Source organism: Epargyreus clarus, unplaced genomic scaffold (genome assembly GCF_041222505.1).
Source record: "Epargyreus clarus isolate Ecla_fem2 unplaced genomic scaffold, WU_Ecla_fem_2.2 ptg000023l, whole genome shotgun sequence".
Classification (NCBI taxonomy): domain Eukaryota; kingdom Metazoa; phylum Arthropoda; class Insecta; order Lepidoptera; family Hesperiidae; genus Epargyreus; species Epargyreus clarus.
The window spans coordinates 843,639-859,119 of NW_027332230.1; the positions used below are offsets into that span (position 1 = coordinate 843,639).

General features: G+C 34.5%; 1 protein-coding gene across 9 annotated transcripts in view; it reads right to left on the bottom strand.

The window, feature by feature from the left end:
• Positions 1-4,059: 4,059 nt before the first annotated feature.
• ATP8A (ATPase phospholipid transporting 8A1) overlaps positions 4,060-15,481 on the bottom strand; it is a 103,058-nt gene continuing 91,636 nt past the window's right edge. For 4 of the 9 annotated variants that reach the window (XM_073085950.1, XM_073085951.1, XM_073085954.1 and 1 more), the window contains 5 exons: positions 14,196-14,294; positions 11,281-11,328; positions 8,831-8,871; positions 8,532-8,623; positions 4,060-7,351 (listed from right to left, as the gene is read on the bottom strand). In XM_073085950.1, the coding sequence (XP_072942051.1) occupies positions 7,172-7,351; positions 8,532-8,623; positions 8,831-8,871; positions 11,281-11,328; positions 14,196-14,294 (460 nt within the window). In that variant the 3' untranslated portion in view covers positions 4,060-7,171. The remainder of the gene's footprint in view (positions 7,352-8,531; positions 8,624-8,830; positions 8,872-11,280; positions 11,329-14,195; positions 14,295-15,481) is intronic. The other 5 variants (XM_073085952.1, XM_073085955.1, XM_073085957.1 and 2 more) reach the window with 5 other exon arrangements.

Below are 15,481 nucleotides of genomic sequence, written 5' to 3' on the forward strand. Positions count from 1 at the left end.
TGCTCGCGGCTCGTGGTGGCGCTGCCGGGAGGCGCGGCGGCCCGCTGCCGCGCCTCGCTTACCTCACTGATAACGTGATAACAGCTGCAATGCCAACTTTCAGTTACCCGTCCTTCGGCCGTAAACATTTTAATGCCAACTCTCGCCCCAGTTCCATGCACGCGGTTTATTTAATTAGTTCCCTACGTTAACTTTTATTATGTGTCAAAATGTTTATATTTAGATTTCTTGTAAATTAATTACAACTTTAAAATTGGTTTTAATGTTTTTACTCTATTCTCTAATATATACGCAGTTAATTACAAATGTCAACTACCCACCTTATTACTGTGGGGCGTGGGGTACTTACAAAAATGTTGTAGGCAGTTTTTTAAAATTACAATAAAATTGTTACATAGATAATTAACTATGTAGTCAGTAGTTAATTTGTTCGTTGCGTCGTTTCCACGGCAGTGGGTATTTGCTGAAACATCAATATTTGTTTTAGTTTATTTCAGTTGCGATACTAACTACAGATAAAACACAATCATAGATATGATCACGGGATATGACGATATACGATATTAATATGACTTTTGTACAATTTGTTAGCTCTATAGAACCTAAAAATATCAGCATGCAATAAAGATAATTTTTAAACGTACGTTCTTATAACTACATAAAGCCTACTTGGATAAATGCATCCGTAATTTCTTTTCAGAATTTCAATAGGTACAACCTACAAGTACCACTTTTACTTACATATTTTAATCTATATTTTTTTGTTTTAAGTTAATAAGACCTAGTTTAAGTGCTTCATTTATCCATCATCATTTAATTTTATTCATCCGTCATCCATCCACATTTATGTACCTGCTACTTTATCCATCCATTTTCTCAAGTTCACAGTTTCTTTTTAAATGAGCTTTTAAAGAGCTTTTTATGAATGAGATTTTAAAGGAATGATTCCTTTGCCGTTGAAGTGTTGTTGAGATCATCATCCTACATAGTCGAGGCCCAATATAGGTATTTCCTTTTCTTACGCATGGTACCCGAAACCTTTCTCCCTTTCAGGTTATCAGCCCTTCGAGTGACGTGTCGGTTCTCAGCCCGACACTAGGTTTCCTTGCGTCACTACGTGTTATTGACACGCATAATGACGAATATACGATACAGTCAGCTACAGAATACATATCTACCTTAAACATGTAAATATGCCTTTCTTGAACCCGAAAGCACACCCGTTAGAACAGAGGGCCTGTTTCTCGTGGCGGGTGTGCCACGCGAGTAGTCAAATAAAATGGAAGTGTCTGTATTTCGAAATAACTGACAATTTCTTTGTTCATGTGCTTATTGGCACAACACCAAAACAAATAAACTCGATTTTTCTTGTCTGTCTGTAGTGAGTGACTAATCTTTGAAACTGTTTAATTTTCACAAAAGATTATTAGATTTTTGAATTCACCGTGTAACATAAATTGTTTCAGTCCGAGATTATGGAACGGAAGTAGCAAATGAGCTAGCTATCGATGCATCGAGCTATAACTCGATGGTGGCAAGTGGTCACCGAGCAAACGATTCCCATAATAATTACAATTTAGACCACACGAGGACGGTAACGAATGCCATTGTACCCTTGAGGACTACTTCGAAATACCTAGATAGCCTGATTTCCGCGTTTTACACTAAAAAGTAGAAGCGCTTAAAACTATTGTCGTATAACAGTTCAGTATTTATATGACAATGTGCCGCCACAGTCGAATCACGGCGGGTTCCACAATTTTCCACAATTATAGAGATTGTTATGAAAGAGTATCATGATATAAGTTGCGGAAACATGCGTAGTTAGCGCAGGCCGGATCTTTTTCATTTTTATTTTAGGCGTAAATAGCGCTTTAAATGAGATAGACCTACTTATATAATTATGATGGTCACAACATTCGCTCTACAGAATACAGATTAGATAATAAAATGGAAATATTACCTACCTACTCATCAAAATTAAGTATTTAAACTCAAGATTCGACTACTACCCGAGACAATCCAACTTGAACTAAATTGGATTGTGTTGGTAGGAGGTTTAGGAATCGCAATGCATCTGTGACCATGCATGAGTGCAACCTCAGGTAGGAATCTGGTCTAGTATGAGATTGATTACAAGTATTTATGGGCAACAGTGTCAACTCTTATCAGATATAATTAATTTTGATATACCTAGTACCTACAATATAATCCAAATTCAAACAGGTAATCTAAATGATTCTCTTAGCAGGAGCTACTTATATAGCAGGAGATACTTCGAATGTGGGTACCTAATGAGAAAAATAAACGCGATGAAGTGAACAATGACGCCACGAATCGTTTCCAAGTCGCAATTAGAAGCATTCCACAATTAATCTAATTAGACGCTTCGTGGAATATTTCTTCAGTTTCCTTCTTAAATGGGCATCTTATGCTATTCAAGGTATTCCTTTAATAGGTATAGAGACTATAGAGGCTTTGTTAGCTTTATATTTACCATTATTAAAAGGGAAACTTCATTTCAGTCAAGGATTAGAATATTTCATTCAATTATACTTTCCGTAATATTATAAATTATAGGAACACGAAGATTTTTTATACGTACCTACATGTACGAAATAGAAATTAACGATTTGGCCGCATACTTTTTACTTACTTAGATACTTTTGTTATTTCATATAAAACAGGGCGCGGGGAAATGAGCTTTTTCGTACTATATAGGAGACGTTTTTTATATAGAGAGGGCTTTGAAAATCAATTTGTTTCTTTCTTTAGTTTATCTCTTTAAAGCTGACTAAATATAAAGTAGAAGGATCTTTTCTCGCTGCCTACGCAGGCAGATAGTTTGTTTTAGAAAAGTAGAGCTACAGAACTCTACACTATATTTTTAGGCGAACTAAAGTGACAATTTTAATAACTTTGGTCAAAATCTAAAAAAATTTGGCTAGGTAGACAGTCGTAAAAATTTAATTTAATTTTCAGACTCAATTCAGAATTGAGTACATGACAGAATATGCAATCAATCCACGTCAGTAGGATAATATATCTATGATCAATCCCAAATTTAATCGTAAGTCAAACCTAAAGTCGATCTCAAGTTGGAATGCCTCGTACCTATATCTCTTTTGCCACATCCCTTAAACCAGAACACACGAGCGTTCAATACTAATAATACTATAGGTATTACTTTATTAGGTAGAAATAGGTGTGACGAGTTATAACTTACTACTGACCAGTTATAAGTAACGCAGATGTAAACTACAGTTATTTCCAAGTCCAATAGCAAGTATTCAATTAAATATACAATGGAAAATTTCGTGTCGTCATCGACTCTGGAACGGTTTATTTCCGAATGATCTGCGGCCCATTGTCATGATGATGTAGTGCGCTTACTCATCCCATTTACACCAGCCAATCAAATCAGAGCACATGTGTCGTGATTATATAGGTGTAATGTAGTTTTTTTATTACATGCAAGCTTTTTATTATTTACCAATTATTTTATAAGTACTTACTTATTGTTCAGTTTTGTACGTTGCGTTGTAAGTGGAATCTTGATGTAAAGAACGGTTCGGCTTTCAAATCTTATTATTCTGGATATTTTTATGGAACAGGAAATCTGTTGTCAAGGTATGTTCTAAATTATTATTTAAATGAAAGTTTTATTAGATATTAGTGCAAAGTGTTCATTTAGGGCCACTTCTTACAAAGATGCCATGCCGAAATCGATGGCAATGTAGCGAAATGTTAACTGCTCACTACCGCCATAGGCATCAGTGAAAAACTTCAACAGAGCATCAATCTACTCTTTGAACTCTACCTTCATTTCATCAACCTGCCTTTCTTCTTCAAACTATATAACAACAACAGATAGGTACTTCTAAAGACAATGACTATGGCAATGGTATGCCGCAGACGAACCACAAAGAGTTATCTTTTTTATTTTTTTTTTCATTATGAAAGGTATAGGTACCTATACTTTGATTATTCTACCAAGATACATGCTAACACACATCTGGGGATAATATGTTACAAGGACAATGAAATAAAATAACACAGTAAAGAACGAGAACAAATAATATATTCTTGTTACATTCACATCTTTTACGCTAAAAAAGAGGCGAGCGCGAGACGCGGCGCCCTTAGCCAGCCCTCGCCGCGTGGCCTTGCCCATCGACAACCCTTTGACAGTGTCATTGGTCCCACATTATACATTTTCATAAAATTTTATTTACAACAGTTAGGACCAAGGGAGCGAAATGTATGACTGAGTGATTCAATATGAAGATCCGACTTATCCATTCCTTGCCTTAGACACCACAGATTTCAAAATATACAGCTATAAGCAATTGATATAACTATAAACTTATTAGGACTCTAACAATCTAACAGTTATTTTATGGCTCAAGCCATGAAATATTGTAATTTTCTTCACATTTACATTTTTATATATAATTTCAAACATACCAGCTGATTCCACAAATGTTTAAATTGCGTATATATTATAATATTTGAGTTATGCTTGCAAATGTTAAAAATTACTGATATAAGTACGTAATAAAGCTCAACGTCTCAGGGCGCCGCGTCCCGCCCGTCGCCGGAATATCTTAGACAAGTCAACAGTTAACAATAATAAACTGTTAGAGGTATAATGTGATAAATATCAGTTACATATCGTCCAAAAACCCGCTAGCAGTCGACATTTTGTAAAAACTCTGAAATATTAGCTTCACCAGTTATACATATATCACAATAATTCAGTAAATAGTCGCCCGTATTGTAAAATTAGTACATTTTTGATATTGATACTGATAAAATTATGAAGCCAATCGTTTAAAACTCACTTGGGACAGTTGGAGTGATTAATTTATAATCTTTGGCTACTCTACGCTCAACAACAGAGATGCTTGGATTTAGTGCTAATGATGGTAGTGAAATTATAATTTAAACGTGGTGCCGTATTCCCGATTTTCGCTAAGGTGCATTCAAAAATTCGATTTATTTAGAGATTACCTACACAATATTACTAAATTTAAATATATCCACTATAATAACGAACATTGATTCAACAACAAATAAGTTAAACACTAACGTAATAAGATTCCTAACCGTTAAGCATGCTTTGGGTTATCAATACGATGTCTATCACTGAGTGAAGCTAATCACATATGTCATCATGCATAAATTGTTAACAAAAATAGTTCCACTAAGAGTGTAAGTCTAAAATATATTTTACCCTTTTTGGTTTAAAGCGTACTTAGTATAACAAATTACAAATTATTAAAATTATTTAATCACGATGCATCGCCCAAGTAACGTTACTGAGAAGCATAACCATATTCGCAATTAACACACTTACACGGCAAATAATTTACTATACATATTAATATCCCTTAATCTATTTAGCAAAATAAAGCATTTTATTCGATTACTTGTGTTTCGCAACTTCGTTGTCGCCAAACATGGTACAGTACTAATGAAAGCGTAGTCTAAGCGTATGAAACACAGGTAGCATTTACCTATACATTTATAAATCTTGACCTTCCAACTCATAGACTCCGAGTTAGCACTTAATTGCATTCCAAATATTAGTGCTTCAATATAGAAAATGTTCTTTAGTGACGTTCAATGAACTAAAACATTTTGTGTCATATACATAATTATACAAGAATTTTCCGTAAAAACCAATACAAATCTTATAAATAAATATCAAATACAGGTGTCTAGTAGTTGTGTTATTATAAACTTGCGTTTTGAGTTGCGTCTCAACTTTAGCAATTATTTTCTTCTGATATTTCATCGTCAACTTTATGCTACACCCGAGGTTCATGAGTTACCAGGTCAATACATACACCATAAATATTAGTCACACCCGTTAAAATTGCGACAAAAACGTATAAAAATATGCTAATGCAATGCGCTTAGTTCATATTAAATGTTTTGTAATTGTTAATTCATCCATATGATAAATCTAGGTGACGTCGATTTTGAAAGGATATTTTTATTGTTTCTACAAAACATATTCTACATTACAATAAAAATATTTAAAATGTAACATTGCGTTAAAGTTTTATTATTAATAAATCATTTTGCTCGACTTTCTCATATTTAATGTAATAAAATTTTCTGTACTTTCATATAATATTGATTAATACAAGAAGATTAATAACAATATTTACACATTTGATACAGAATGCTATTTTTTAATTCACATATTTTTTGTGATTTTTAGTGGTTGATTAGAGTACAAATAATATATACAGAAGTAACAAAAAGCCAAACATGTTAATGTAGCTGTAAAACTATATACAATAACGTGCAATTAAGGGCTGGGCCTGACTTGTCACATTAATTAGGAAAATTGGTTTATTTTTTTTGACGTGTTTGTAAGGAGATTATGCTAGTTTGTAAAGCGCGTTACTCAGCGCGAATCATTTGCACCCACGTCTTAGCCAACCAAAGAGTTTGCGATTCCAAAACAATATGGAAGTGGGCTTCTTCTTCATAGAAAATAAAATTTATAGGTGATAAAACCAATACCGGTTATCGTGAAATAATATTTCGTTTAGACAAACCAGGTCAAACCACAATGATGCGCATTGCGCGCTCGAGATCGCTCGCTATATTACTATCATACAATTGTATTTTGCGTACTTCGTAAAATAAATTTTGAATTTAAGTGCAACTTTATTTTTATTCTATAAGAATTCCAATTTTACCTTCGAATGAAATGCTGCCTACACACCAACTAGGTTAGGTTACCGTATACGTAAGTACTGCATTATTATAATATAAATATTAATATTAACATAAATTATTTTAGTAGATCTAGCTGTGTTATTGACAATACAACCACTAGGATACGTAGTAGACGGTACATCAACACTCACTTTAATAGTAAATTCGAATGTAACGCGAGTTCGGCATACACTAGCACTTTTATTATAAATAAAAAAAAAACATAAATAGATTTGTTTCCTCAATTTACGCTGTGATATATAAAATTTGAGACTGATGGCTTACATGGAAAAATTAAATTAAGGCAAGATTATTTTATACTTTACAAGACAATTTAAATGGGACGAACTAATCATTACCGAATTTAGAGTAAGTTGCAAGTGACATAAGGCCACAACGTGCGACATAACGTATAGCTGGAGTGGTGGCTAGGTTACAGTAAGAACATCGTGGTTTCCAGCCACACGTGGAGCAGCGCGGCGCGCGGGGCGGGCGGGGCGGTCCGGGCGGGCCGGGCGCTAGGGCCGCGCGCGCGGGCGGCTCGTGTCGTACGCGCGGATGACGTCCGCCTGCGACACGCTCGCGCCCTCCTCTTGCGAGAACGCGAAGCCATCTGCACATTATATTATAAACGATTAGTTTATTTCACCAAATACTCCTTTATACCATGTGCCGTGACCACTGGTAAGGCATACATTTTCTAATAGTGAAGAAAAAAATGAAGCACGCAAGCATTCATAAAATTGTCGACAGTGAAATCTACCAATCCGCAATTCGATCGAGATCCATGCCCGAGAGTGAAGTATATGTATAATGGATTGATGATTTATTCGACAGCGCAAACGGGCATTCTGATCACTCGATGTTCTATTATTTGTAGTCTCCAATTAAAATAAGAAGGCTGTGTTGTTACGATCACAGATTCAGAATGAATGATACGACGTGCTTTACCATAACCTTAAAATAAACACACTGCAACGCAATTATACATTTCAGTAGGAATTTAGCTGAAATGCAGTAAAATCTAGATATAATCTGCTGTTTCCCATAATCCTAATTATAAGTTACTGAGTTTATAAGATGATTTTCCAAATAAACATGCTTATCAAATGTTGACTAGCCGACACAGCCCAATGACATCTTTAATCAACCTTAGCAAACGATTCTATTGTGTGGTCCGTCCTTACAATTCTTCTATGACATATTATATTATCATATTATATTATTGATTATGATGGAATGTTTTGTGAGTTGGCGCGTGCTATCGACCACTCTGCAAACCAAAATGCTGCTTCGTGGCAAAACAGCGAGACGTTGGCTCTGTCGCAGTTAACCTGTACAAAAAAACACTACGACCATAATTATTATCGATAAAGAAAAGAGTTGAAAACAAAGCCATCATATAACATTGCTTACACTACGGTTGCAGCGTTCTACGAGTTAAGTTGTAATTGTTTCCAATTTAAAAATAACGTTTTGTCATTCAAATCATAACGTGCCATTAAGTCTCACTTAAGTCGGAACCTCCATTTAAATGTAAATTGTTCAATATTCTCCTTTATTTTAAAATAAGAGGCATATTGTTTTCCAGCGACTTACGTTAACGAGTAGACTGCTTTGCAACGCGAATCATGTGACAAGTGTAAATGAGAATAAAAATAAACGTGTCAATTTGTCGGTCACCGCGGGCGGCGACCACGAGTGACACAGTGTACTAATGAAGCCGACCCGAGCGTTACGCGGGGGTCGAGTGGGGTGTGGGGTGTGTGGGGTGTGCGGCGTGCGGTACTCACGCGACAGCTCGAGCTCGGTGGTGGCGCGCGCGGCCGAGCGGCGCCCGAACACGCTGCGAACGTTCTGCAGCAGCCGCGCGGTCTCCGTGAGGCTGCCACACAGAGCGCGCGGTCACTACCCGCATTCACCGCGGGGAGGGAACCCCCCGTTTGCAATACACTCAACGAGATGCCTACTGCAAGCGTAACGAAACGAGCTCGCGGTCTCCGGTGTGGGGTGGGGCGGATGAAATGGGTCACGTGCGGGGTCATGCGAGGCCATGCGGGGCATGCGAGGCCATGCGAGAGTCCGTACTTACACTGCGCGAGCCGGAGGAGCGCGTGCCGGGCGTCCGCCACACTGTGCCGGCAACAACCACCAAGTTAGTGAGGAACATTCCACCAAAACACATGCCAATCTTACTTGCTGCCCCGATGCCAATTACCCGACAGTACCGATCGACGTTCGAGTGTCAGAAAACATAAGCAAACATGACCAATTTATAAAACTAATTAAAATACTTCACTATATTTTTGTATGCATTTAACTGCTTAAAGATTTTGTTATACTAAGAACAACTGTATTGTCCAATCTGTGTAAAAACTTTGACCTTTAACGATAAATGTATAATCGTACATACATAATCCAAGTATAATTTAGACATTGTTTTCTGACACGTTCATTTTTAACATTTAAACATAAATCTAATGGACAAGACATTTTAAATTTCAACACTTTATTAAATACAAATTGTTACAAAGATAATCAATAACGATCTTATTTTGTACAACACTTAAGACGAATGATTGTTTAAAGTATCTTGCGATACTATTGAAAGGAATGTGAATTATGTACATTTAAACAAAAATGATTATTTTACAAAAAGTAGCAAAAAAGAAATAAACTAAAAATGTAATCCAATGAATAATGTGAAACAAAGGAAAAATACTAAACACGAATGGGGAGTAATTTAAATTCTTAAGTAAAAGCTATATAAATGGAAGCGCTTTACATATTCGAGTGCAATATTACACATAAACACAAAATACAAATAAGCAACGTAACGCAGCTACGAGCATTAAATTAAATGTTAATATATTTTTTTTATATTTTTTACTTTTTCTGGATATTTTTTTAAATGTAACATGTTATTAGTAAGTACGCATGATAAAAAAATCTTTACGAAAAATTGAGATTCCTTGTGTAAATTTCAGTAAATATAAGTTATATGTTCCAAAACATTTAAATATAATAGTACAAAAATAACTAAATAATAAAATTATTGACATCAAGGAATATCTCAGGCTTGATGACTTAATCTTCGATCAAATGTATATATTTGATCGAAGCTCTAAATGCAATAACAAGAGGTCATTAATCTTTCATAATATAATTATATTTTTACTTTATGAACATTTGATATTTAAATAATTTTAATATCGGTAAAACAAAATATAATTTTCTTGTGTACTTTCATTAAGTAGATGTTACGAGACGCAGTACAATTTTAATTTAGCGTAATTAACATTATTATAATTTACTACATAAGTACAATAACAGTCAAATAATATTACAGCCTTATTGTAAAGGAGTCATACTATGTCGTATTTCGGATTATGATACTGAATGCGCTTACGAAAATATCAGATAATACTTAAATTATACAGTGTTTGTACGGATTATACAAGAATTGAAACATATCTTAAAGTCTGATTTTATAGATAATTGACAGCATGTAATTGATAATTTTATAACAATAGAAATTTTTAGTAAAGTAGGTTTTGGAAACGTATGTATATTTGAAAGAGTTGTTAAAATAGTTACACAATTTTAAAATATAACTTTTAAATAACTTCTTTTAACTGATATAATTACGAAAATAGTAGGTTGTTTGGTATATTGTCGTAGGCGCATTCCACATTTTATTTGTACATTAAATTTGTGAAATCAATTCGCCACTAGTACTAATTTGTAATATACTACTTTTTGTGTAATTAGCATACACTCAGCATTTTCTCGCAACGCGACTAATTACAGATACAATTTCTCCATATGCATGCATATTTTAATTCTTTGACGATAAACCATATTATTATGTTACTAAGTAGTTATCTAAACGTTAACTTAGTTTATAGATTTTTTTTTAAATTGATAGCTTTACTTTGTACTGCTGAGATTTACTATATTTTAACATTAATCGAAAGTAAGTGATTAAATCTAATTTTGTCCATAACAATACATTTTATGAGCAATGCATTTTAAAAACATTTTAGAAGGTTTTTTTCTCTTCCTCAAATCACTACGTTTACGACCTGAATAAGAAGTCAAATTTAATTTGACTTTAGTCTCTTATATCCTTAAAATATACTTGTTTAAAGGAAGTGATTGAGTTTTGGAAAAATCGAACGTCTTATTCTGCAAACTACAATAACTATAGCATATTACAAATAATGTAATATAAAATTTCTATTTTATAGTACTCGAATTTAATTACACACTAAAATTATCTGTAAGTCACTCTCTAGAATTACGATTTGTAAATTTATTTATCATAAAATAAATACATCATGTTAATATAAATCTATTAAACATATTTACTTGGAACTTTTATATTAAGGGTATTGTATTGAGCTGTCTACGCTCTAATCTTAGCGACATGTATATTTTACTCGTTTTTAACTAGTATTTGTCTAGCCGGTGCAAGAACCACACCAGTGCAAACTATTGTCACCACTGTAAACATGGCACACACAAATAAATAATATTTACCATATACCGGCTGACATCCGTCTCAACATAAAACTCACGTAAGCCCATCTATAGAAATACTCATTATCAGTATAAATATCTAAAAAAATATCACAATCGAATATTATTGCTATGGAAAACTTAGCAAGCGGAATGCAAGAAGACATGAAGTAACACACTTCTAAGTACAACAACGATAGTTTTCTAAAGTGTGATGTTTGTTTCATTTTCATTTATATAAAAGCTAGAAATCAATATTATTACACCGAAGTAGTATACTTACTGATAGACTTGCTACATAGGAACACAACTTAGGTTAAGTCTAGCGTAACGTCTAAGTATCAATTGCTATTTCTGATAATTGCTAAACTGAAGTGTAAAAATATTCTTAAGGACTTCTTTATCGTAACAATGTTAATATTCAAATAGAAACACCCCTACAAATACTATACTGCTATTACAAATTAAAAGTTAAATAATTATCATCAATAAATATTAAATTTGGTTCAATACTCTCATGGAATCAGCTAGACGCAAAGTCTACCCTTACAATAAAGTAAAGGAACAAATGCTCGGCGTGCCACTCAACTCCTCGAGCGGCGGCTACGCATAACGCATCTATCTAAATCAGTCTGTATTTAGAGTCCTTAACGCGGAAAACTATTGGACCGGAGGTGGGCCGCGGCGGCGGTACCGGCCGGGTCGAGCGGCGGCGAGGTGTCATATGACGTGTGCGGCGCGCGGGCGGGACGGCGAGCGGCGCGGCGGCGGCGCGGGGCCGGCGCGGCGCGGCGGCGGGGCGGGCGCGGGCGCCACGGCGCGCCGCCGCCACGCCAGGCCGCGCGGCTCCCCGCGCGCGCTGCGGCCGCTGCGGGCGCCGCACACAGCGTCAAGTCTGCCCCGCCGCGGCCCGCCGCTGAGATAACCCGCACGAGCGTGCCCACCGACAGATAATCGCCTACCCGCGGTAATACAGTATTTGATTTGAGGTAATATTCATTCGGAAACATTAAACGATTCCTTTTGCCACGTGTTCGATCGTAGTAGCGTTTTGAGAGTACGATACGATATTTTTAGTCACGAACGAGAACGAGTTTATCTTTTCACCATACATAGCAGTTAAACTTTAATTTAAATATATTTTTCTGACACCGCTTTTAATAAATGAAATTATTAATAATGATATTATTGTCCTTGTTAAAATATGAAAAAAAAACCAATCTAAGTATCTCTGTTACGACATTTAATACGCACACTACATGCTGTTATCTCAACGCGGGCCCCGGGCGAGTGCGGGGGGGGGGGGCAGTGCCAAGCAAACTAATGGAAACTTCTATAAACTAAAAGGGTATTGCGTGCACACTACACACTTAATCAAACGTGAACATGTACCTCGGCCGAACCGTAAACGATCTATCCAATCAGTGTATAATACATCAAGCAATAATTGTATAATTTAATTCGTGTATTACAAACAAAAAAATACTAAATTACGGTTAAGAATTTAAGTCACTATTGGCATCGTTTCCAAATCGGCTCTGGTATATAAAATGTTTATAATATGATATGGAATGATATCTAATAATTATAATGTAAAGATAAATAATATGCACGTGAAGTAAATCATAATTTGCTTTTACTTTTTCTTCTATACATAATACACTATACGCGTATATGACATTTAAACTATGACGACATATACATAGTGTACGATACAGCGCTACTGACACAGAATACTTATTAATACTAATAATAATACTTATGATACTATAATATAGTGTGCTGTACCGAATGCTACCCAGTGCGGTGTGTGTTTTATTTTAATGTGAAGTGACATGTATATAATATACATCATTTAAAACAGATTGTATAGTTTAAATATGTACTGTACATCGTATGTAATTGTTTTTGTATTTGTACTATATTTAGTTACAGTTATACTTATATACGAAATGGAAGAGTTGTTACTTTTTTAACTATGGTATTTTCTAGAATATCTATTAGTTCTTTGAGTAAATACAATTGTGGAAGAATCATGAGAGTTAATTAGATATATAGATACTACATAACTATCTACTCTCGATATAATTTGGAAAGATGATCTGTTCTAACGAAACTACCATTTTAAATATATATTTACATGAGAATTGATGATAAGGAATGAAGAGTTTCAGAGAATAAGACACCTAAGACTATACCTATACTGACACTATCAAGATTTTAACCGAAGTTTGCACCAAAAGTTGGTTGAATACTTTACTTAATAATAATAATTTATATATGTCCGAAATGTTGCAAAGATGGCTGCCAAATTGATTATATACTTCTGTGCAAATATTTAAACCGTTTTCTATATAAGCAATGTATCTCAATGTTCAAACATCCATATCAGGCCAACGCAACATATATACAATTTACATAACATAAATGCACAAGTAATTTGCAACACCCATTTGAGATCCATCGCTTTGTAAAAAACTATTGTTTATAAATTAATTGCACAGATGTAAATTATTACTAGATACAAATTAATTACACTAAAAATAGGACATGTAAAATTATTCATATGAATTTGTGAATTTCATAAATTATTGTAATTTAATTATTGTTATTTTCTACTTTCGGTATGATAACATCGGCTGTGATTACTGGGCAATAGGGAACTATGTTCTTTATATTATCGTAATAGAGTTTAATAAAATTAGAGCCATATATTCTGTCGTCATAACTCCCAACACAACTATTTGTGTTGTAATAATTATGATAGCGTTTGAGTGAAAAGTATATACAAATTTACTTTATTCATTTATGTATTTAGTTTATAATATCACGCGGTTGTTAAATTACCTATACAGTCGTCAATGCAACATCTCGAATCCCACGTGTGTCTGTGTGTGTGTGTGTGTGTACGTGTGTGTGCGTGTGCGTGTACTCACGAGTGTCGCGGCTGTGCGAGCAGCGCGGCGGGGTCGCGCTGCTTGATCTCGCTCTCGCGCACCGCCTCCGTCATCGTCTTGAACGCAGAGTTGTGCACGCTGAAATTACATTACCGTGTGTTTATAATATAAAATAAAATAAACTAAGTTTATAATTGTATAAAATGGTCATAAAAAATAATTTTAATATTCAAAACAAAGTAAATTTTTTATCATGTTTTTTTTAACTTAGTGATGAAACTATGGACAGTTTCATTAATAATATTACTTGGTAAATATATTTTCTAAATAGTTCTTTTTTTAAATTAGAAAACCAGATAAAATCAAACTTCATACATAACCCGCTTAAAACATACTTTTATGTTACATTTAAGCTACATGACTACACTAATTTTTCAAAGTATTGTCACAAATTACTACAAACTAATTATCTAAACATTTCTTCAAATAAACTACGCTTTTATATAGAATAGAAAAAAATAATTAATTCAGAATTAAATCTCAGTCAAATTACTAGTAGTTAAATACATCTTACGTGATTTAATCGACTCTTAATAATTACGTTATCGTTTCAAAAATCTTTATCTAATAATAACAATTTATACGATTAAAAGCAAAAAGTACCCATAATAAAGCTTTATTAACTCATATATAACTTGAGTGGCAAGGGCAACTTGTCTGTAGACAGCAACAGCTCGGGGAGTTGGATCTTCAAGTTTTGATACAAGCTATTTATAATAATAAAGTTAGGATCATTAACGCTACAGATATGAGTTCGTCATTAGAATAGTAAAGTAGAACGAGGAATGGTAGAACCCTTAGTTGTTCGACTCCGGCGGCACCACCGCCACACCTATTTCTACCTAATAACAACAGTGTTAGGCGCTGCTGTGTTCCGGTTTGAAGGGTGTGGTAAGGGAGACAGACTTTTCCGAGGCGTTCCAGCTTAGTCCTTAGGGGTAGCGGTGCATCTGTGGCCGACCTCAGGTAAGAATATCTAATCCTATCTGGGGTTGATTACAGATGTCCATGGGCGGCAGTAGCCATTTACCATCAAGTGAACTGCATGCTCGTCTGCTACTCCTATATTATAAAAGAAATTATAAATAAAAGAAATTATAAAATTATAAAGAAAAGAAATATTGTTTATAGTTAATAGTTAATAGGGATATTTTTTTGATACAAAATAATACTAAACTTTACTTTACAGGCTTCATAGAAACGTAGTGACTAATACCTGTATGTGTAATTTAGATTATAATTATCTTGTATACCTATCTCGCCGA